The sequence below is a fragment of the Ochotona curzoniae genome, unplaced genomic scaffold, assembly GCF_017591425.1.
Source record: "Ochotona curzoniae isolate NIBS_2020 unplaced genomic scaffold, NIBS_Ocur_1.0 patch205, whole genome shotgun sequence".
In the NCBI taxonomy this organism is placed as follows: Eukaryota; Metazoa; Chordata; class Mammalia; order Lagomorpha; family Ochotonidae; genus Ochotona; species Ochotona curzoniae.
This window is the reverse complement of record NW_024466757.1, coordinates 23,255-45,301: the sequence shown is the minus strand read 5'-3', so window position 1 is coordinate 45,301 and position 22,047 is coordinate 23,255. Positions and strand designations below refer to the sequence as shown.

Genomic DNA, 22,047 nt, shown 5'->3' with positions numbered 1-22,047 from the left:
AGCCATTAGTTTTTAGAAAACTTAGTTTTCCATCCCCTGATAGACTGTAATTCTAAGCTCCCCAAATCTCTTAATTCATTCCTAATTTAGAAACCACTATAGTTACTCTGTTTTACATAAACTACTTAATCCATATTTGATATTTTGCTTATGAGAGTAGAATGTTTAAGCATAATTGCTAGTGCGTTTCAGTTTTCCTCCTTATTTCCAGAATTACAAAAGTACTCACTTCACGTCATCTGTTGGGACATAATGTATTGTTATGCTTCTAAATCTATAAAAATCAGTGAGCTGTAAGTTGAAATATGAACAGACACAAATACTAAAATCAAATTGAAATAATCTACCTGAAGGATTAACACTGACATGCTATTGAGTCTGCAGCTCCAGAGAGCTTTGCCTAACTACTGCTTTCCAAATATTAGCATCTCTTTAATGAAAATCTTGAACTGTGGAAAAGTCTTTTTGATAGGAAATCATAGACATGACATTTGAAAGGGTAAAATCATTCAAGCTATGACCCTGCATGGAGGTGACACTCCCAAAGGCGCAGTTACCTCTATTGCTGCACGTTAAAAGGCATTTCTTCCAATAAGGAGAATCTGAACTATTTGCTTGCCGGAGCAAGCTTTCCTAATATCTCATCAACAAGTTCAACTGCTCCTTTTCCGGTCTGTGTTTGATTCAAACTAATTAGCTCCTGGTCTCCCAAAACAAGCGGGGAGGGGAAAGAAACATGGAAATAAAAAGCCCCGAACTCGAAACAAGCATTCATGGTGCGCTGAATTCAACTTTCCGGCTCTAGGTAAGTAGAATTCTTAAAAATAATCTTGAAGGAAAAATGAATTATGAAAACCCCAGGACTTACAGAATTAATGGGAAGAAATCCAATCCATCAAGTTACAAAATTATGAAGAATATGAGTTTTACCCATCCCTCTCAAATCATTATCTGTAATAGATCTAGATAAAACCTACTTTAATTAGAGGAGGCAATTATGTAAGGTAGATTTTGCAGTTGCTGGCTGATTGAAATCATATTTTACAGCTAGAAGATACTTTATAGGCCACATCTGCCGACGCCTTTACAAATGAACACTGTCACCCAAAGGACCAAGCTCATGATGCAGAAGCAGATTAGAATCCCAAATCTCAGCCTCTTGATTACATAATCAGAATGTATGCCTCAAACCGCACTGCCTCAACAACAGTAGATTCCAGAGGGGACCAGGGTGGGTGTGGGGGTGCGGGGCAGGAGATTATTTACAGCAGTGAAACTGTCAATGGAACCCGGAAAACTAAACCAAAATCAACATGACTTTTGGGAGTCTTCTTGATATCTGATACTATTTATCCCAATTTAGAAACACTTTAACGCTAGCAGGGGCCTCAGATCTAATTTCTGATGGAAAACTTCCTACCAAAGCTACAGAAACGAGACACACACATGTGTACACACAGATCCACTTACATCCACATGAAGCCAGAGGCCGTGTCTCTCGCAGATGTCAGCTATGTCCTCCAGAGGGTCGAAGGCTCCCAGCACAGTTGTGCCAGAGGTGGCACAGACCAGAAATGGTGCCGCTCCCTGTGAGAAGGATCCACACACAAAGACAATTGTCATTGTCACTCTAAAATTTGTCCAGTAGTAGGCTGGTCAACAAAAAGGGCTGCTGGTAAAATCACTTCCCTCCAGTGAGCATAGAGCCATCTTTTTCCTCTCAGTGTCTCTTAAAGTACATTGTCCCTGCAATGTGTTTTTATGTTCGTTACTCTCAGAGGTTATTGTGTTTGACCCAAACTCACTCCATTTAACTAACCTGGAGCAGAGAGCTGTTACTCTTCAGTAGAAAGTGAGACAGAGCAAGCATAGCAGATTAACACGGCTAAACTTCACTAGGCAAAAATTAAAGTGATGGCACACCCTCAATCTATTTGCCATTGAGGAAAACAGCTGCGGCACTAGGAATCCAACCCACCTAAACCTCTAAGAGCCAGACCAGGAGGTGAGAGAGCGCCCAGGAAGCCACAGGCTTTGGAAATTCTTGCCTGTACACAATTACCTCTGGACTCCAGAGTGTGGCTTTACTGTGGTGGTGACCTAAATGAAATGAGATCAGACTTACATCAATCATTGAAACCAATAGAAAAAGTAATTTACTAAAGCCATTTATGATGTCTTTAATGGTTGGGCTTTTCCTCATAAACTATATGGCATCCTGACAACGGTGAGAAAATACCTAGGCAAGCTATTATAACCTATTAATGAGTTTTCTTCACCTTTAAAAAAATTCTCACTATAAATATCAGGTCCAGAAATTAAAGTTTTGCAATCTGGATTTGACCTTTCAGGGTTTTTTTTTTTTTCCTGTTCCTATATTTCCTGATGTAAATGAGATAATTCGGCTGAAACTATGGGTGCAAGCTGCTATCGAGTTATGTTTTCCAAGAAAGTTTAGTTCAAGCAGTCACAAAAGTGGCCCCTCAATGGCCCAAAGCCTTGGGATCCTGCACCCACGGGGGATACCTGGAAGAAGCTGCTGATTCCTGGTTTCGGAGCACCGTTGTGGCCACTTGGGGAGTAAACCCACACGTGGAAGATCTTTCTGGCTGTCTCTCCTTCTCTCTCTTATTTTATTTTCCAATAAAAATAAATAAATATTAAACTAGCTCTTCAAAAGTCAGTGGTCAATGTAGCTTGCCCTTGTACATCCTCAGAGGGGCTGGTGTGTTGGTTCAACTAGCTAATGCTCCTCTTCCAAGTGCTGGTACCCCGATCGACACTGGTTTATGTTCTGGCTGCTTCACTTTCCATCCAGCTCCACGCTTATGGCCTAAGAAAGCAGTCGAGGATGGCCCAAAGTCTTGGGACCCTGTAACCAGGTGGGAGAGCCAGAAGAAGCTCCTGGTTCCTGGTTTCAGGTCGGCTCAGCTTCAGCCATTTTGCCTGTTTTGGGAGTGAACCAGCGAATAGAAGATCTCTCCCTCCTTCTCTGTGTAAATTTGCCTCTCCAATAAAAATAAAAATAAATCCTTTAAAAAAATGTACTTCAGAAACATGAATGTTTTCTGGTTTCCGTGATCTTTGGAATGACATTGAATAAAGGTCACTGCTCAACAGTTTTTAAATAGAACTTTGTTGGTCAAGAAGTTCAATTCTGCAGGAAAAAACAAAATGTAATGTACCATTGCTTTTGTCTGAGATAAAGTGAGAGAAAACAATGATTGGAAACAATTGCGTCTGGAGTGACTGAGAAAAATAAACTCTTCATCACATCCCATTATTTCACAATGTATGTCAGATTTGTCTCCGGTGAATGTAGGTTCAGGTGTTAGCAGACTTAAAAGAAACCTGAGGGGTCACAGCAAAGCTAACCTCATTGCACTGCTTTTAAATGTGCCTACGTGGGCCCAGCGTGATAGCATAGTGGTTAAAGTCCTCGCCTTGCACACGCAGGGATCCCACCTTGTTGCCTGTTCTAATCCTGGCAGCCCCACTCCACATCCAGCTCCCTGCCTGTGGCCTGGGAAAGCAGTCGAGGACGGCCCAAAGTCTTGGGACCCTGCACCCATGTGGGAGACCCAGAAGAGCTCCTGGTTCCTGGCTTCAGATTGGCTCAGCTCCAGCTGTTGCGGCCGCTTGGGGAGTGAACCATTGGACGGAAGATCTTCCTCTCTGTCTCTCCTCCTCTCTGTATATCTGCTTTTAAAATAAAAATAGATAAATCTCTTTTTAAAAAAATGTGCCTACGTGATTTTCATTTTTAGAAGAATGTAGTTTTCAGGTTCTCAACTCTAACACTTTGCCAGTCTCATGCGCTTCCATTCTTGAAGCAAACCAATGTGAGCAATGGAAGTGATAATGACTAGAATGAAACCCTCCGGACTAGAAACATGAATTCTCAATGATGCTGAGGGAAATGGGGTGGGGATTCTCTTAAGAGGATGCCAGGCAACTCGCTCACTATTTTGAAAATTGTTAAATGAAGGGGAAGAATATAACACTGATCCGGTCTTGCCAGCAGATTTCCTTAGGGAAATCTCACAGAGACGAGGGAACATTTTTCTTTACAGTAGAATGTCTGCCGATGTACAGGAAGGAGTGCAAGAATGAATTAGAACATCCCTTTGCAAAAAGAATAGATGTGGATGATGGTTATCAGTGGTCGCAAAATCCATGAGGCTAGAGGCTGGCAGGGGGTTTTACCAGGGATGGTGCTGGGCCTCATCGACCAAGGCTGTCACAGGAAGAGACACAGAGGTCTCCTGATGGTGGGACAATATCCCATCCGTGAAGGTCGCCTGGCAAAAAGTCCAACTTAAATCTCAATGATTCTTAAACTCTAACTGTACCATTACAGGGGGAAAAAAAGAAGAAAAGAGAATAAGCAGGGTGGTGTGGAGGAGGGCAGCAAACAGAACTGGAGAAGCCAGACACAGATTAGAAATCTTTATATGATATCGATTAAACTCCAGATTTGGGACCTCCTTTGAATCCTTCTTCAAATAAGCCGCTTACTTATAGTAAGTCAATGGGAGAAGTTATGATACCTGGAATGTTTGATGAGATCAAGAAACCACTTTCTTTAAATGTAAGTATAGCATTACTTTTCTTTCTTTCTTTCTTTTTTAAAGAAACTGTACCTATCTTTTTCCTGCATTTCTAATTGTTGTTATTATTATTTTACAAATGTGGCACCCATCATTCTGCTATTTAAGTGTAGCCTTACACTGTGGCTATGGACAACGGCAGAGAGTCCAGCATCTTATTGTTAAGGCATATTAACGGTTTCTTTGGCAGTTCATCTTTGGAAGTAGAGATGCATATTGCATTGCATCTTCACAACTTGGTATGATAGTTCTTATTACACAATTACTATACTTCCCCTTTAAGGAAAAGCCATAATCCCAAATCAACAAAAGCAATAGCAATAAAAAATTTACAACATGAAGTTAAATAACATGCCACCAAATGACCAATATTTTGCTGAAGAAATGGAAAGGAAAAAAAAAAAAACCTTCCTGAAGAAAGCAATGCTATTGTATGACCTATGTGTCACTGAAGAAATTAGTAGGAGTAAAATGCTGTTTTGAAGAAATGAAATTAAAAACAAAACTATCAGATCCCATGAGATGTAGCAAAAACAGCATTAGAACGACTTTTATGTCTCCCCTCCGTTGTCCCCTATGCTTTGTAGTAATATAGTCTATCATGTGTATAGTCTTGACTCCAATTTTCTGCCCTTTATGTTGGCATAAGCAAGAGTGGAAAGATTAATATTCTGTTGTTTAGGTATATTTAGACTTTTCATTGGGGGTATATGTTTATTCAGGTATAGAGATTCATTCTGTCATTTTCTTTGGTTCCAGATACTCTGGACTCCATCACATCCTTCGTTTGTGAGATTACAAGTGTGTGTCTTCCTTCACTTTTTTTTTCATTAGCATGGAAACAACTTGGATGTCCATCAAAGGAGGACTGGATAAAAAAAATACTGTGGTATATCTACTCTATGGAATACTACTCAGCTATTAAAAAGAATGAAATATTACCCTTTGCAACCAAATGGTCCTAATTGGAGACCATTTGCTCAGTCAAATGAGCCAATTCCAAAAGGATGAATATGACAAGCTCACTCTAATATAAAACAGTAGGTATCTTTTGCAGAAATATTCTGCAAAATATTAGCAGATAAAATGAGGTGATATCTAGAGTTTGATCCAAATCAATCTAAATTAATTAACCTGAGCCAGTGGTTGCTAAAGCTACACGGTTGGTTTGTGAAGGGTCATTCTATTAGCTTTGTATAAGCTAGGAGTTTCCCATAATGAAAAAGTTTAAAAATTCAAGAAAGAAAGAAATGGGGGAGGGAGAGGGAGAAGGGAGGAAGGAATCTCAGAAACTACACAGAAAGCACCACCACACAGACAAGCATCCATGACTTAATGGCAGGTCTTGTCGATAGGAACTTACACAGAATAGATGAAGTTAGAGCAAGCAGTACCCATGGTTAACAACAGAACAAACTCTGCACTGAGTTCCATAGATTTTTACAAGAGTCAAAGAAATCTGGTCATCCAAATCACTAGGCAACTCTGGAATATGCTTGCCATTAGAATGTTTAAAAATCATTAATGTAGATCAAAAGAGTTACACACGAGGCCAATACCCATGCAGTATTGACAATGTCAAGTTCGAAGCACCTTTACTGACATAAAATGCCCCAGGAAAGGGGAATTTTCATGGACATTCCAAAAAAGTAAAAAGCATGCTTATAGAAATCAATTTTAAGACTCAAAAATAATTAAGGCTCTTGTCCTTATCATGTGACTTCTGAAAAAAATAGATACGTTCATTGAATCTGGACTTTTCACCCATCAGCAGACGTGGCTGGCTTTGTTGCTACCTTCTGGGAACTTACTGGGAGAGAGTAGAGGCAGAGGTATTAGGGAAGAAAAGCAGCTAAGTATGTGCAGCAAAATCCAGTGGGATTTTGGTCCAGGAAGTAAAAAGGGCTGGCATGAAAAATAATGACCCACATTTGAACCAAGCAGCCTTGGTTGGATCACAGCCAGTGACCAGGACCATGCCTTGCCTTCTCCAGCAGTTGGCTGAAGCTATGGAAGACATCTATGCAAGAGAGGACATTCTACCCCTGAAATACTCAGCCTGGGCCAACAGGGGGGTGGCAATAATGGGCAGCCTGTGTCGAAAGCCACTGAAGATGACCTAGAAATCAGGATGGATCCTAAATGCAGACAAAGGGTTTAGGTTGCAGAATTTTTTCAAAGGGAGGTGTGAAACAAGAGAGCAGATGCTGGGGCCCTCCCAGAGAGGCCAGATGCATCTTTGGTGCTTCTGCTAGCCCTGAGTGTAAGGTTCCTGAATACAATGGTATCAATGTCTGAATAGGCTCCGGACACCTGGGGATGAGAACATCCAAGAAACTTCACAGAACGTGGAGAGCCATGCACCTGGAAACAGAACATCTGGAAATGAGTTTCCCTGTTTTATCCCCAATGGGTTCTCTTCTGTCTCCCCCACACAGAAGCAGGTTGGCTGCCTGCATTGTGTCTCTCACACCCAGGCATGCATGTATGCTTTCTCTCCCCCTCCTACCATTTTCAGAATCTCTCCCCTCTCACCTCTTTTCTGGCTTGCCGGATTTGCCTCTCCAGCTCTGCAGGTATCATTTTACCTCTAAGGGACACAGAATTGAGACTTTGAGTTGTGTTCAAGCTATCAGACAGTATAAAATATCCCCGCCACCCACGAGGCTTCTGGATCCCACTCCCATTACCTTCCATCTGTTTCCACAAAGCACACGTTGTCAGTCCCAATCCCCAGAAAGGAGGCTGCTTTCCTCATGGAGTAATGACACTGAATTAAAAGGAATATCGGGGAAGCAAGAGAAGTGAGCACACAGTCAAGAATAGTATTGCTTATTATCGAGAAGGGCGTATTTTGCTATGTCTGAGCACCACTGGCTTTGGAAAAATTTGCATAAAGGAAAGTAAACAGTAATTTCACTGAGTTCCCTGGTATTGAGCTTGAGAACATGGATGTTGAGTTGAGAGAAACCAGCATTTAACTCCAAGCTCTCCCGCAGTGAGGGCCATGGGAGCTTAAACAATTCATACCTATTCTCCAAGCCTCAATTTACTAATCTATACAGTGGTGATAACAATGTCTACTCCAGCTCCTTGGTTGCGTAAAATAGGTTAATAAATGCAAAAAGCTTACCATGGAGTCTGGCACATGGTTTCCATGGAAAGAGTTTTGTCTTTATGCTACTAATAAGGCTCAGCATTGACAGGAACTCAAAATCTAGCCCACTGCTAACTTGAAATCCTTCAAGAAGCAGCAAAGCTCTATTGCACAGACTGTAATCACAGACTAGAGAAGAATTTAATTATTCCCAGGAAAAAAACAATGGATTGTAAATGCTGATCAGACACTTGACCAATCTTGTTAAATACTACAGGCAAAGCTGAAATTAGACATGCAGAAATGTGGCTAGAATCATAACAAAAGTAATAATAATTACTCTTCAGTATAGAAAAACCATGTTACTCAGCTGTGGCACAAATGGGGCTAACAGATGGTTCTGAAATCAGCTGTGGTGTTTCCTATTGGCAAGTAATTATTCTATATGCTTTGGATTCTGGGGCCCTATCCTCTCCCCCTGCCATTACAGGAAACCCACAGAATCATCTGCATTCAAACATGGAGGACGTCATTCTTTATATGTAAGGGAGGACAGGTGGTCAATTAATTCTTTGTCATGCCAGAAAAATGAAGGTGCTAAAGGACATTATTATACCAAAAAAAGTCTGAGTAATTTAATTTGTAGGTATGAATAGATTAAAAGAGTAGTCATGCTTTCACACTTAACTTGATATATTCCCTCAAATGTGGTAATTTTTTTTTCATTCTTTTGTCAAGAGAGTTTTATTGGGAGCTCTTTTTTTAACTCTGTAAAATAAATGCAGAGGTAGCGCTATCAGAAAAAATGAAACAATCCTAAATAATTAATTTCCAAATATCAAACATGACATATCTTAGAAATGCCTGCAGGATGTGTTTTTTTTAAGATTGTTACAAGAACATATGCATATTGGAGAGCAACAATGTATGTGAAAAGGTAATTAATTCTCTGCTTGCTGCATCAGCGCATGCTGGCTGGAGGTAACACGCCTGGCACAGCTAAGGGGACATAGCTAAGGTGATTTGAGCCCTGGCAACCAGAGTTATTGATCTTATGATGATAAATGCAGCTTTTCCACGATATGTACCTAAAAGGAAAACCACAGCGCTCTACCCATGAAAAACAGCAAAGTATCTTCCACCAATGGATGTGCTAAATAAAGACCTTGTAATCAGAGTAAGAGTAGCTTAGGTGGAGCTATCCTTAAGGGCTAAAGTATAGCCATTGTCAACCTCAAATGCATAGGGAGAAATCTTTCAAAATATGTGCAAAACTGAAGCATCTCAGAAGTTAAAGAGCCATGGAATGGAAAGAAAAGGAAGAAGGTGATGTTTCAGGCATGCTGAGCAGTTTCCAGCCAACAACACAACAACAACAACAACAACAACAACCACCCAGATGGCTGGAATTCAGCAATAGCAGCTGTATTTAGCAACAAGTAGTGCCTGTGCCCATCACTGGCAAAAGATAAGTCAGTCCTTCTAAGTCTTAACCTTCCTGTGGGTTTTATGATTCTACAGAAGACACAACAATGTCAGTAGGTGCTCATTCCTGTAAAGACAGAGCAGAAAGTGCCTATATGAAAGTGCTGAGCTGAAGTCTGGCTTTTCCATTCCCAAGGGGCTTTTTGCTATGACCTTGGGTTTCTCAATGAGCTGCCACTTCTTCCTGGAGTCCACCGTGCCATGGATTCTATCCGATGCTGACTATGGGATGCTCATAAGAGCTAGTGGGGCAAGCAGGCTTTATAATTGTTATCTTTTAGGGAATGAAGACAATGAATGCTCAAGGGCTTCTCCAAAAACACTTTGTTGTTCAGTTCCTACAGAAGCTACAGCCAGAAGCCACATGGACTGACTCCATCCCCAAAGCTCCGACAGACACCCTAAGGATGCCCATTGAGACAGCCTACAGTGTACCCCAAAGTAGAGAGCTGGGTTGAGCGAGGCATCAAAGGTCCAATATGTTAAAAAGAACGATGGTCATTAAAACACAAATGGAAATGATGCGGGGTGGGTATTTGTTCGACTTAGCAATGAAAACACAATTCTGGATGCCTCTCACATTGCAGCGGATAGGTTCAAGTCCTTGTTCTCCTGCCTATTCTAGCTTCCTGTGTACACTCTGGGAGGCAACAGGTGATGGCTCAGGTTGATTCTTAACTCAGCATTTCAAGACCCTCCTGCCCAAGACATTCTCTCCATAACAAGAGACTGCTTGCAGTGTAAACTGTCCCAAGTGTTTGAACCCCTGCCACCTGCGTGGAAGACTCAGATAAAGCTTCTGGATTTTGTCTTGTCCAGGACTAGCTATTCTAGCTATCTGAAAGTAAATCAGTTGATGGGAGATTCTCTCTCTCTCTGTCCGAATGTGTGTGGGGGGGGGGCGGTGCATAAAAAGAGAGAGAAAAATAGATCGTTCTTGCTTTTCCCTCTTTCTCTGTAACTCTTTCAATCTATTCATACCTACAAATTAAATTACTCAGACTTTTTTGGTATAATAATATCCTTTAGCACCTTCATTTTTCTGGCATGACAAAGAATTAATTGACCACCTGTCCTCCCAAGAGGACAAGGATAGCTTGAGCCCAGCATAGTCATAGAATGTATCCTTGCTGGGCCACAGCTACATCAGTCAGTCAACCTCCAGTCATGCTAGGGAGCTCAGCCACTGGAAGCAGCCCTCCTAAGACTGCAGACTCTAGTGCTGGGTTTGGGAGAAATGTGCCAGATTGAAGAATTAATGGTTCACTCAGATTTCATAAATTAGGAAATAGAGGCACAAAGAAGTTGATAAAAACTTACTCAAAGTCATTCAGTAAGTAGCAGGGATTGGAATTGAATCCAGGAACCCTCACCTCACCCAAAAACAGTGTACTTATCTGCAATCTGACCTTTTACTTCACTGGCCAAAAAAACTAGAAATGGGGAATAGAGTAAGAAATACAGAACACAAAATTGTGTGTGTGTGCGTATGTTACAAGCATCTTTTTTTTTTTTTCCTTGAAAAAGAAGACCCGGCTCCCTTACATTAGCCAATCAAAACAATCAGTGTTCCAAGAATTTTGCTGAGCTCAGTAGTGTTCATCTATGTTCTAATAATTGAGATATTCAATGAGAAGATATTCAGGGAGAGAACCTTTTCAAATTAAATGTCTTTCTCAAAGAAAATGTTGTGAACTATGAATATTGTTTGTGAGTAGTTTACAAAAGTGGTTGACGCTGAATTTGCCATAACAGATTCATAAAAATACTTCTAGAACAAAATACTATATTTGAGCATAATAGTCACACGTGAGTAGGACAAAATCACACCAGTGTGCTCAAACAAACCCTTTTCAATACCATATTCATATATACATAATATATATGAGTATATATTATGGATATATATATATATAAATAATATCAAGAATAATATTTTTTTACCTCATCAGATGTGAAAACGATCAATCTTGGCAACCCAAACAATCCCTTTTCTTTAATATGGGGACAATATTTGTATCTAGCTAAATTCATTGCATACATATTCGACACTGAACCACCTGCAAAAATGAAATGAAGATGGCGTGATTATAGCATGAAGTAATAGTTCCTTGAGTTCTTGATAAGTTACAGTGTGAACAGCTGTGGCCATGCTGGTCTAGTGGCACTCAGTGTGAAAGCTTCCCCAGCATTGTCCCCAACCCACTACTCCGTGGTCCACATACACATGTTCACAATCTCCAGTTTCAGCAAAGGGGAACATTTTGGTCAATTCTTTCATTCCAAGGCTTTTCCAAAGAGTTTAAATCTATGAGGTCTGGAACGAGGGTCAGCACCTAGATCTCCATAGATTATAATATTTTCTGTCGACCACCTGGTAAATAGCATTGAAATGACAACTCATGTTCATATAGCACTTAAAAATGAGGTGGTTCCAGGATAAACAAATGTGGTTCTGATATCTTCTCTAGTAAAAACTGAGTGAAAATCTGAAGGCTTGTCAGAACCCTTCTAGACTCCCAAGAGCAAGTAAATGAACTAATAGCAGATAAAGGCCCTAAATGATAGACATCTTATTTGCTTAAGGATGTGTATCATATATGCATTGTATGTTCAGAATATTATCCCTTTGGAGAAAGGCAAAAAGCTAGAATCGCACCAAGTATCTTTGTTCATATCCAGGGTTTGGTAAAGCGTGGAACTGCAAGGATTGTTCCTGCTATGAATAAGTTTCGGATGCTTGTCATGGAAGGGTGATGGCAATATCTAATTGTACTCACCTGGGTTAAATATTCCATCCCCTTCTTTCCAGCCAATAAATTCAATCATTTTCTTCAGAACCGCTTCTTCCACTAACAGAAACACTGGGGACACCTCATACGTATAACTAGATAGATATAAAAAACACTTCACTTCTATGACTAGAGTCAGAACATCCCTTCGGTGTCCCAAGAAACGCACAAAGAGTTTACTTCATCAAGTGTTCGCCAAAGCGTAGGTAGTCTTCGGAAATACAGAATTATTTCATCATTGATGGTGTTAGCCATAGTTAGTTAAGTGCTAATATGGGGTAAACTTAGGGATGCACAAGCTACACCAGCAGTTCTAACTTAGAGGAAACTTTCAAGAGAAGAGATAAAGGCAGCACACTCAATTTTTGCTTTAGCCATAAGCAGTAGCCATTGCACTCTGTATTCTGTGGATACCGATCCATCGCTGTCTAAAGAGTCATCACCATGTTGACCAGGTCTGACTAGGTTACTGCCATGCATATGCTAATAGTTCAGCATGTTCTACACGGAGACTATCTGTCCTCAAGCAGGGTTTCCTCTATCACACTCTCTGTGCTTGTTCAAATGAAAAGCTCATTGGGAGATGTCTCTCACTACTACTGCCAATCCCCTAATGTGGAGGGGTTTGTTGCTCTAGGCTGGAATGCCCTTGATGGAGATCTTCGCTGGGTTAATCCCTTTAGGGATTGCCTGAACTGAAGAAAGATACTTCCTCAATGCCACACCCCTTCATTGAGCTGGTGGTAAAAGGCCTGGTCACTGTGCCATCAGCTCAGACTGCCACTGAGACTGCAAGGCAGTTTGGTTCCATCCCTGCCCACTCCCCCAGTCACTGCCATTGGTTTCAAGGGTATTCCTGAGTAAGCTTGCTATTACCAAACTCCATCTGTAGCAGCTTCCCAGGGGGCCCAAACTATGACAGCCATGGAGCCTTGAGTTTTAACGTTTGAGTCTTCCCCTCTCTTGAGTACTCTGGGGGCGACTAAATATCTACAATTTACTTCTCAATTAGGTGATTACATGAAATTGTATCTGAATAAATGTATACTCTAAATATATATGCTAAGCTGACACACATTATAGTCACAGAATTTAATCTAATTATTTTAACATCTGGTAAGGAAGGTTTGGGGATAGAGGCACAAAATTGTATGTGGAAGAGTTACTATGTAATGTCAAGCTAGGTTCCCAGCCCTACAGATACTTTTTTAAGTTGAGACAGCTTCTATTTTTAATCACGGATGAAGCTAATGCACACACACCAAGTCTATGAAAAAAAAATGTGTATTTGTTTATGTAAACTGACACATTTTTTTAAAAATGAGTATAACACTTTCTCAACTATAAACCTGGAAATAGGCCAGGAGATAGAAGAGTGTGGCAGAACATACACTCACAGATTGTCACAGTTTAGGTAGATGGTTCTGCTTTGCAGCAATTAGAAACCTTTAAATATTGCAGGTAGAAAGCTGAGATGAGGAAGTCAAAACAAACAAATTAAAACAAAACAAAAAATAAAGCATTGAACCTATAAAACCAGTTCAACGTCCTCTTCCACCATTCTGACATGGTATCTGCCCTCATGGTCCAATAAAGGGTCTCTTGTTGCACCTCCATGTTGCTAACCAAGTGGGCATTTTTCATTTTTTTCTATCTTCATTTTAAATACTGAATAACAAAGGACACACTCTCTTCCATGGTTTCTGTCTCTACTCTATTGATTTTCACCACCTTCTCTCTCTCTCTCTCTCTCTCTCTCTCCACTGTAGGCAGATCTCCTTTCCCCTAGCCAACCAAAAAATGTTGGATATCTTCCAGGCCCACCTTCAGAGCCCTGCTCTATCTTCATTCTGTATCAAGCTGATAGCTGGAGGGTGCTCTCCAATTTTGACCACTAACTTAAAACCACCTGTTAAGTTTGGGAAATGTATCAACCAATGGGGCACACACTCAGAAATTCAGACTGGCTAATCTGTCTTCTATCCAGCTAGGTTTTAAAGCTCATGTGTTAATTCTAATGAAGGTTGACAATGACCAGTTTAGAGGATCTTGTTCATATCCACTGTTTCAATCATCATAAGTTAAACAAAACACTTTTGCACTTATATTTTCCTATGGATGTCATAATTTCATATCTAGATATCTTTCAGTGTGGTGGATTGTGTTCTTGCGTATCTGAAAGTGACTACAGACACAAATGCTCACAATTGGGAATTGACTTCCTGATCTTGCCTCTTCCACGCTACACTTGAAAATTGTCTCCCTCTCCCAGGGCTTAATATCTCAGCGAATGACGCAGGCATGAACTCACCTACGAAAGCCTGAAAAAGCAGGCATCTCAGGAACTTCTCTCACTTCTCCATTTTCCTGCGTCATCAACACCTTATCCAGTCCTTTCCATTTTCTCTCTTAAACATGCATATTTTTCTCTCCACTCCTACCATTAAAGTCCATCTCTCACCTGCCTAAGGTGATGCACTCCTAATTGTCAGCGATCTTTTCCACAGCATAGCCTGTTGGAAACCTTGCACAGCTTTCGGTAGACTCGTGCTCGCTCACCAACATGGCCCAATGGATTCTGCTCGATTAGCTTCTTGCTTTCTGATCTTATTTTCTGCTGTATATCATGTACCTCTCCAACTACATGCACACTGACTTTCTAATTCGTAGAATGTATCATGCTGCCTCCTGCTACGGAGCCTTGGTACACTCTATTTCTTCTACTTGGAGCACAGTCCTTTCTTACTGTCTGCTTAATTCCTAATCATTTTTCAGTTCTTCACTGTCATGTACTCAGACAGACTTTCCTGCACTCCCATCAAGGAAAAAATGTCTCATTTATAGTTATAGTAGCATGTAAGTCTCTTTACAAATCTGAATTGTTTCTTAGCATTGTGTGGGTGGTTAGCATCTCTCTCACACCCAGGTTGGTTTACATCCACAATATCTCTGCAGTGCTTAGCAGATAGGACTTTCCATACAGGAGTGCTAAAAGATGGCTTAAGCAGTCCTGTGGTCAATGGCACAGCAGTTTCTGCCTACCATTTCACAGTGCCACTGTACAAAGCAAACGACTTTTTGAATACTGCTAAATGTCATAAAAACCCGCTCCATTATTTATTATGAGACCATGCAGAAGAAATAATCAAATAGAAATGCATTAAATAAAATTTCATCTATTTGAAAAAAATCTCTAATTCATATTTGCTATGACATTCCAGTATCATGACACTTACACGCTTGGATTTAATGCTTCTGTTATAAATCGTGCCACCAAGGAGTAATAATCAAGTCCAGCATACAACTGATTGAAAAATCGTGGGTGATCTGTGAATTGAAAACAGGGTATTCACTTATGCAGCAATAAAAAAATAGACACTTTCGGTACAACAATACTCCAAATGTAAACAGTCACACACAACAGTGCATGTGGCATGTTTCTGTTTAGGTGGCATTCAACGCAGCAATGTTGTCTTATGGACGCAAAGCTTGGAATTCTTGGTGCTCATGAGAAGGCATTTCTGAATTGGAAGACACTGAGAGAGTCTATCCGATCAAAAACATTCACAGTCTCTGGGTGATCAGTTCAACATGCACAGCTCTGCACAAGCCCGTTGAGCTGGATGTTGAAGGTGCATGCACTTCACTGAACAGAAAGTCCTTCCTAATTTTTAAAAGTCAAAATAACGATTGTGTGCACGGACACACCGCTGAAAAGTCATCCCACAGTCTAAGTAAAATTCAAGCGCTCTTCTTTTTAAAGATTTATTTTATTCTTTATTTGAAAGACAGAGTTACAGACAGTCAAGGAAAAATAGAGACAGAGAGATCTTCCAATCGCCAGTTTGCTTCTCCAGTGCCAATAAGGGCCAGAGCTGGGCTGATCTGAGGCCAGGATCAAGGAGCTTCCTTCAGATCTCGCATGTAGGTGCAGGGGCCCAAGGACTTAGGCCATCCTCCACTGCACTCCCAAGATAGAAGCAGGGAGCTGGATTGGAAGTGGAGCAGCCTGGATTTGAACTAGCACCCATATGTGATACCGGCACTTCAGATGAGGATCAGCTTGCTATGCCACCACACAAATCCTAAGCAATCTTTTAAGAGCTTTGGTTTACTGCTTTATTTTTTACCATTCATACCCAAACCAGAATCCCTGAGACATCTCAAAATCTTGGAATTTTAACCATGTAGCAGAGCCTGCTGCTTTTGTGTTCTGGAGATCTCCATGTTGATTTTGTCACTTCCAATGCATCTCATTTGCCACAGGTTCATTCAGGCTATGGTGGTGAGTAGCTTATCATTTCTGACTGGACAGGACAAAGGCATCATGGGAATGCAGGTGATTCGGCTTCAAATGACTTCATTCTCCTGAAGATTCAGACAACCTGTCCCTGGGACTTTCAGGGTTGTTTGTCCTGATTTAGAAAAAAGGCCTCCCAATGGTTCTTGGCTTTCCATGGAGTGAATATTCACAGAGTACCAGACTCAGGGGCCTGACAATCCCATCACAGCAAGCTCAGCATGACAGAAAACAAAGAGGCAGGAGGTCTGTTTCAAAATTGGAGTATTTGAAAACCGTTTTACTCAGACCTCCCATTCAATTCACAACACTTCTTGGGGGCTTTTTTATTTGTTTGTTGTTTGCCACTTTAAACTCAGTATTCAATAAAAATTGAAAGACTCGCAAGAAAAAGCCTTTTCAACGAAAACATGGAAAGCGTCGTCTGATCTGGCAAAGGAAACTAGACATTACTACAAGTAATTTGAATAATTTTTTTTTTAGTTCTGTGTTAATTTATGATTGATTTCCATGGTAACATTATGGCAAATATCCAGTAAAATGAAAATCTACTGCATTAAATGTCATACTACACTCCTGACATGCACTATAATAATAAGATATGTATCTCAGCTTCTGAAATGCTAACTGGGTTTTTGATGCATGCACCAGACTTTCCTAAGGGAATACAATCCAATTATGTTTAGCCAGGATTTTATTATATTCTTTCCACTAAATTTAGTCCAGTGTCAGAATTCACAAAGCATATTGCTTGTGTGGTCTTAAGCACTAGATTACCTTTATGTCACGTGCAGAAATGCCTATTTTGGAAACGTATTCTTCCATTTTTGCAACTTGCTCACTGGATGCTTGGGCTATTGAGTCAAATCGGAATCATATCTCACCATAAGACATGTACCCATTACTACATTCACAAATGATCACAATGCCGCTTGCACTTTTGCAATCACAATGAAAACCTACCACGGATTTACTTTTCTTGTGTCCATCTAAAGGTTTTCTTTCTTTTTTTTTTTACCACATTTGTTGAAAGAAGCTGGTTATTACAATCAGATATAAAGGTAGTCACTGACTTCTAAATAATCTATTTATATTATAGGTGTCCTCTACTTTTAGAGATGTACTTATTTATTTATAATACAGAGTAACAGAGAGAAAGATCTCCCAGCTGTTGATAAACCTTCCAAAATGCCCACAAAACACAGGACTGGACTCTGACTAAAGCCTGGAGTCAGGAGCCAGGAGCTACATCTGAGTCTCCCACCCGTGTGACAGGGGCCACACTACTTGAGCTGTACATGAGGAGAGAACTGGGTTGGAAGCAAAGTAGTTGGGCCTCAACTATGGAATGCAGGTGTCCCAAGCAACTGCCTAACTCACTGAGCCACCACACCCACCTCCAAATGCCCTCTTTAATCTTTTTTAAACATTTTGAGACACCAAAACTTTAAAAATTTTAACAAATCCATATAATTAAAACAGTATCTTCCAATTTAGATCAACATAAAATATACAAGTAGAAGGTTCTTCATTAAAAGCGGAGTATGGAGATTGGCAACCAGCAGGTAACATCGAAATATAAACACCACGTCCCTCTCAATCCATCTTTGGGCTTGACAATGAATTTCGATTAGGTATTAGTCCGAATTCCACTATAGAAACATCAGAACCACTATGTTTAAATCCACATTTTGTAAACAGTACTATACTTCATTTCATCAAGAAGTAGATGAATGAATGCTTTAAAAGCGTAAGGACCTGTCCAAGTTAGAGATCAAGGTGGCAGATAAACGCTCTTACTAGTTTTGACACTGTAGCGAATGACATCCTTGCAAAGCTCTAGCAGTCTGTCGTGTGGCTCGCCTGTGTCTCTCATCTCCAGATCGAGAAGCTGTTTCAGCTGTTCAGGAGACCGCCATTCACAAACCTGGAGATGAACAAGAACGCATGCTTCATGAGGTGCCCATCTTAGCCAGATTTTGAGAGCATGTAGGAACATGGATTCTATGAAGCTACCAGACAAGTGGAAGGGACCGATACTTAAATGTGCAACCAACATTTGGCATGAAGAGATATGACAGTCACACAGATGATGACGTTGAAAACAATGGGGGAGGGGGAAAGTCCATCTTGGAGTTATAGAGCCAAAGGCATCCTGGAAATGAAACTTACTGTTCCAGAACATAAGAGCAGGGTGAACCAAATAAAGGTTTGGGAGAGGGAATCCAAGATGTGGTCTAGAACCAGTTAACAGAAACCACAAAGGTTGAAAGCATGGTAGCTCATGGCACAGCTGAAAAACTTTGAGAATTCAGTTTGGTTCTATGGGAACCTTTGAGATGTTCCAAACAAGAGAAAAGCATGATTTGTATTTGTGTTTATGACAATTGTTATACTAACTTTATAAAGAGTCTAAATTTTGGAACAGGAGGTTTCTGGACGAGAACAAAGCAAATGAACATCTGACTGAGATTAGATGTTGTAGGAGTGAGCATAGAGTTTCTAGAGATACTAAAAATGCAGAAGCGGTAGATTTGGGACTCTAGCTAAATGTTGAAGCTGGAAGAAACAAATGAGTCAAAGATAAGTGTAAAGTTTCTCTTTTGGACCCCAGGTGTGATGGTGGCAATGGGAACGAGAGATGAAAGATCTGATTACATATGGGATAAAGTTGATGAGCTTGGAGTATGTTTAGGTCTAAGCCACCTTCAGAACATCCAAGAAGGATGTACCAGTTGGTCCGATACTCTTGTGAAAACTCATTGGCAGGGTTCTAAACATACACTGTGATTACATAAGATGATATGTGTCAGAAAGAACCAACAGTCTACATTACATCTCCGCTGGGCATTAGCAACACTTAGATTCGGGTAAAGGTAAAAGAACCAATCTATGCTCTGAGGACAGGCCAGTGAGGTGAGAAGACCGCCAGGAGAGACCAGAAAGAAAGAAAAATGTTGTTAAAGGAGAAGGTTACTATTATTAAATACTGCTGAGAAATCAGATGAAAGACTGAGAAGGGCTCATGGGATTTCCCAACATGGAGGTGTTCTTGGCAAGAGCAGTTTGACTTAGAAGCGTGGGAGTAGAGGCCAGATTGCTGTGAAGGAAGGACGTAGGAGGTGGAGAAAGAGGGAGGGGGAAGTGTAGACGTGTTGAAGAAGTTTGGCTGTGAAGAGGAGAGAGACGGGGAGTAGCCAGGGAGTAAGAAGACTGGGGGATGGGAAGTTAAGAGAAACCTAAGAAAATACCAAGTTGTTGAAAAGTGTGCCATTAAATGCATGTTCTGTAACTGGCAGAGATAAATCCAAAATGTTTCTGATAATGGAAAGTAATGACTTCTGATACACTGTCAGCACAGAGGAATTTTACACGGGTTTGGCTGAGGGAAAACAGCAAGACTCCAAAGGCCGCTCATAATTTGATCTCCTCTATATAACATTCTAGGAAAGGCAAACGCTCTAAGATCAGAAGGTAGACCAGTTGTCTCCTGGGACAGGAGGTGAAAAGGTGTTGAGCATCAGGAGCAGGGGAGAATTTGGAGGATGACAAGAGTGCCCTATATCCTGATCATGGTGAGGGTAACATGACTTGTCAATATTCATGGACTGACGCTCAAAACGTACAGTTTACTGAACACACATTATACCTCAATCTTTAAAAAAAATGTGGCTGGACAGGGCACTAGGAGCAGTCACCTTTAAGCACAAGGATGTGTCACAGGCTGCTTTCAATGTTGTCCTGTGGGATCTCAAACACAGTAAATTATGTGGGCAGCATTAGGATCTTAGGCCTTGTCTTCCCATCTTATTTCCTGCTAAAAAAGTAAATTCTTTCCAGGTCAAAAGGTCCTCCTGCTATGTTGAATGCATTCCATCCTTTTCATTATTTGCTTTTCTTGTTTTATTGAATACCCCGAAACATAAACACCCTTACCTCTACTTGTCTTTCTCCAACATAATCTTACCTTTGCATTCCATGCTGACCCTCATCTTTCCCATTCCTCTGGAAAATTCCTAAAGTCTACTCTAACTTCATGGCATCCCACACGTTCTCCCCGGGATCCTCTGTTCTCCTTTTCAAGGAAAACCTACCCTTCCAATTAGATCATAAGTTCTGTTCAAAGCTGGGCCTTTATCTATCTTTCTTCTTAATCCTCCAGGGCCAGATAGAATGCCTTGCCTGTAGCTAGCACCGAGTTAATATTTAATGACTGAAAAAAAGCCAATTAAAAACACTTACTAGAAGAGCAAAGTGCTCCAAAATAAAGCAGATCTGAACTATTGCAGAAGTGTAAATACTGGAAAATATACAATTATAGATTATTAATTTCCATGAATAAGAATAATCAACAGTGATTTTTTAAAAAATCTATTCAAAGTTCACATCTTATGGCCATCAAGCTTTCCCAAATACATGTGATCAAAACCTTAAAATAAATATCATCACATTTAAAATAATTATTTATTACTGACTAATATAATGAGAATAAAAATATTCTGTATGTCTATTTCTTGGTAAGTCAATTCCAAAATGAAAAACAATGAATAAGTAAAAGTATTATTTATTGATTTCAAACCATAAGGAAAAGTGGTAAAGAGCACACATTCTAAAGGCAGGTTGCCTGGATCACAGTTCCAGCTCTGACACTTACTAATGCATTGTCTTGGGCAAGTATTTGACCTCTTTGTACCTTTGTGTGTGTGTGTGTGTCCTCTTCTCTAAAATGACAATAATAGAGTGCCAGCCCTGCGGGATTTTCCAAGCATTAGATACATAGATACATACAGAATGGTCTTTGTAATAGTGCCCAGCACATCGGAAGAACTCTTAACAATTTATCCGTGATAGTCCTAGTTTCCACTTGAATCTGAATTTGAACCTGAATTTATAACCTAGAACCAATTACTGCTATCAGCCAGGAGTTAAATTTAACAAGCTTTCTAGCCTAAGCTCAGACAGCTTCCTGATAGGACTTTTCGATAAATTTTTAAACATAATTTGCTCATTTTAGCAGCAAAACAAGATACACATGAAAATGAAGAGCAAAGTATGTTTTCGAGCATGTATAAAGTAGATCAGCTATTAAGTATAGCTATTCTATAGCTGTTCATGGGCTTATGTAGCAAACTATGCAGTCTCCTTAACTTTCCAGGAAACAAAGATGACATGACCCCAGACCTTGGCATCTGGTATCCTTGAGACAACAGCCTTAAGAAAATGAAAAATCCACACCCTCCTGCCCTTCACTGCTTTCCTTTAGGTACAGCCATGCTGGGGCGGGGCGGGGCGGGTAGGGGGGAGAGGGAGAACCTATCCTTTCCATTCCTGGAATTTTTTTATTTTTACCTTCTCATTGATATCTGTAGCCTTCTGAACCACCTCTTCCATGATCAGCCTACAGGCCTCTTCAACAAATTTTTCTCCAGCTTTTGCATCTGTGGTGGGACCATTCAGTATGATGCCATCCACAAGGACTGCATCCTTCTTACACGGAGCTCTCTCTTGTGGATCAACATCTCCTAGAAGCAGAGACACAAAATGTGATGGAGAATCTCATTAAGTCATACAACAAAGTGCACAGATAAGAAACAGACTCTTCTCCTGGCTCCACATGGTATGTCTTCTCTTAAAACATAAAGGGGTCTCGCGGGGCATTCAAACAACCACATCACAGACCTAAGGGCAATTCCAGGAAGCTCACAATTTACCAGTTAGGTATATGGATCTTATTATATTTGCTCCTTTGGATCAGGTTGTCAG

General features: G+C 40.5%; 1 protein-coding gene across 1 annotated transcript in view; it reads right to left on the bottom strand.

Annotated features, from left to right (window-relative positions):
- Window positions 1-22,047, bottom strand: part of LOC121166690 (acidic amino acid decarboxylase GADL1-like) — a gene marked incomplete at its 3' end in the record, with an annotated part of 84,589 nt that overhangs the window by 49,288 nt on the left and 13,254 nt on the right. The window contains exons 2-9 of the mRNA XM_040995931.1: window positions 21,634-21,806; window positions 18,085-18,211; window positions 15,221-15,311; window positions 11,973-12,079; window positions 11,137-11,252; window positions 7,301-7,380; window positions 7,146-7,200; window positions 1,471-1,587 (exon numbers count right to left, since the gene is read on the bottom strand). Coding sequence (XP_040851865.1) covers window positions 1,471-1,587; window positions 7,146-7,200; window positions 7,301-7,380; window positions 11,137-11,252; window positions 11,973-12,079; window positions 15,221-15,311; window positions 18,085-18,211; window positions 21,634-21,806 — 866 coding nt within the window. The remainder of the gene's footprint in view (window positions 1-1,470; window positions 1,588-7,145; window positions 7,201-7,300; window positions 7,381-11,136; window positions 11,253-11,972; window positions 12,080-15,220; window positions 15,312-18,084; window positions 18,212-21,633; window positions 21,807-22,047) is intronic.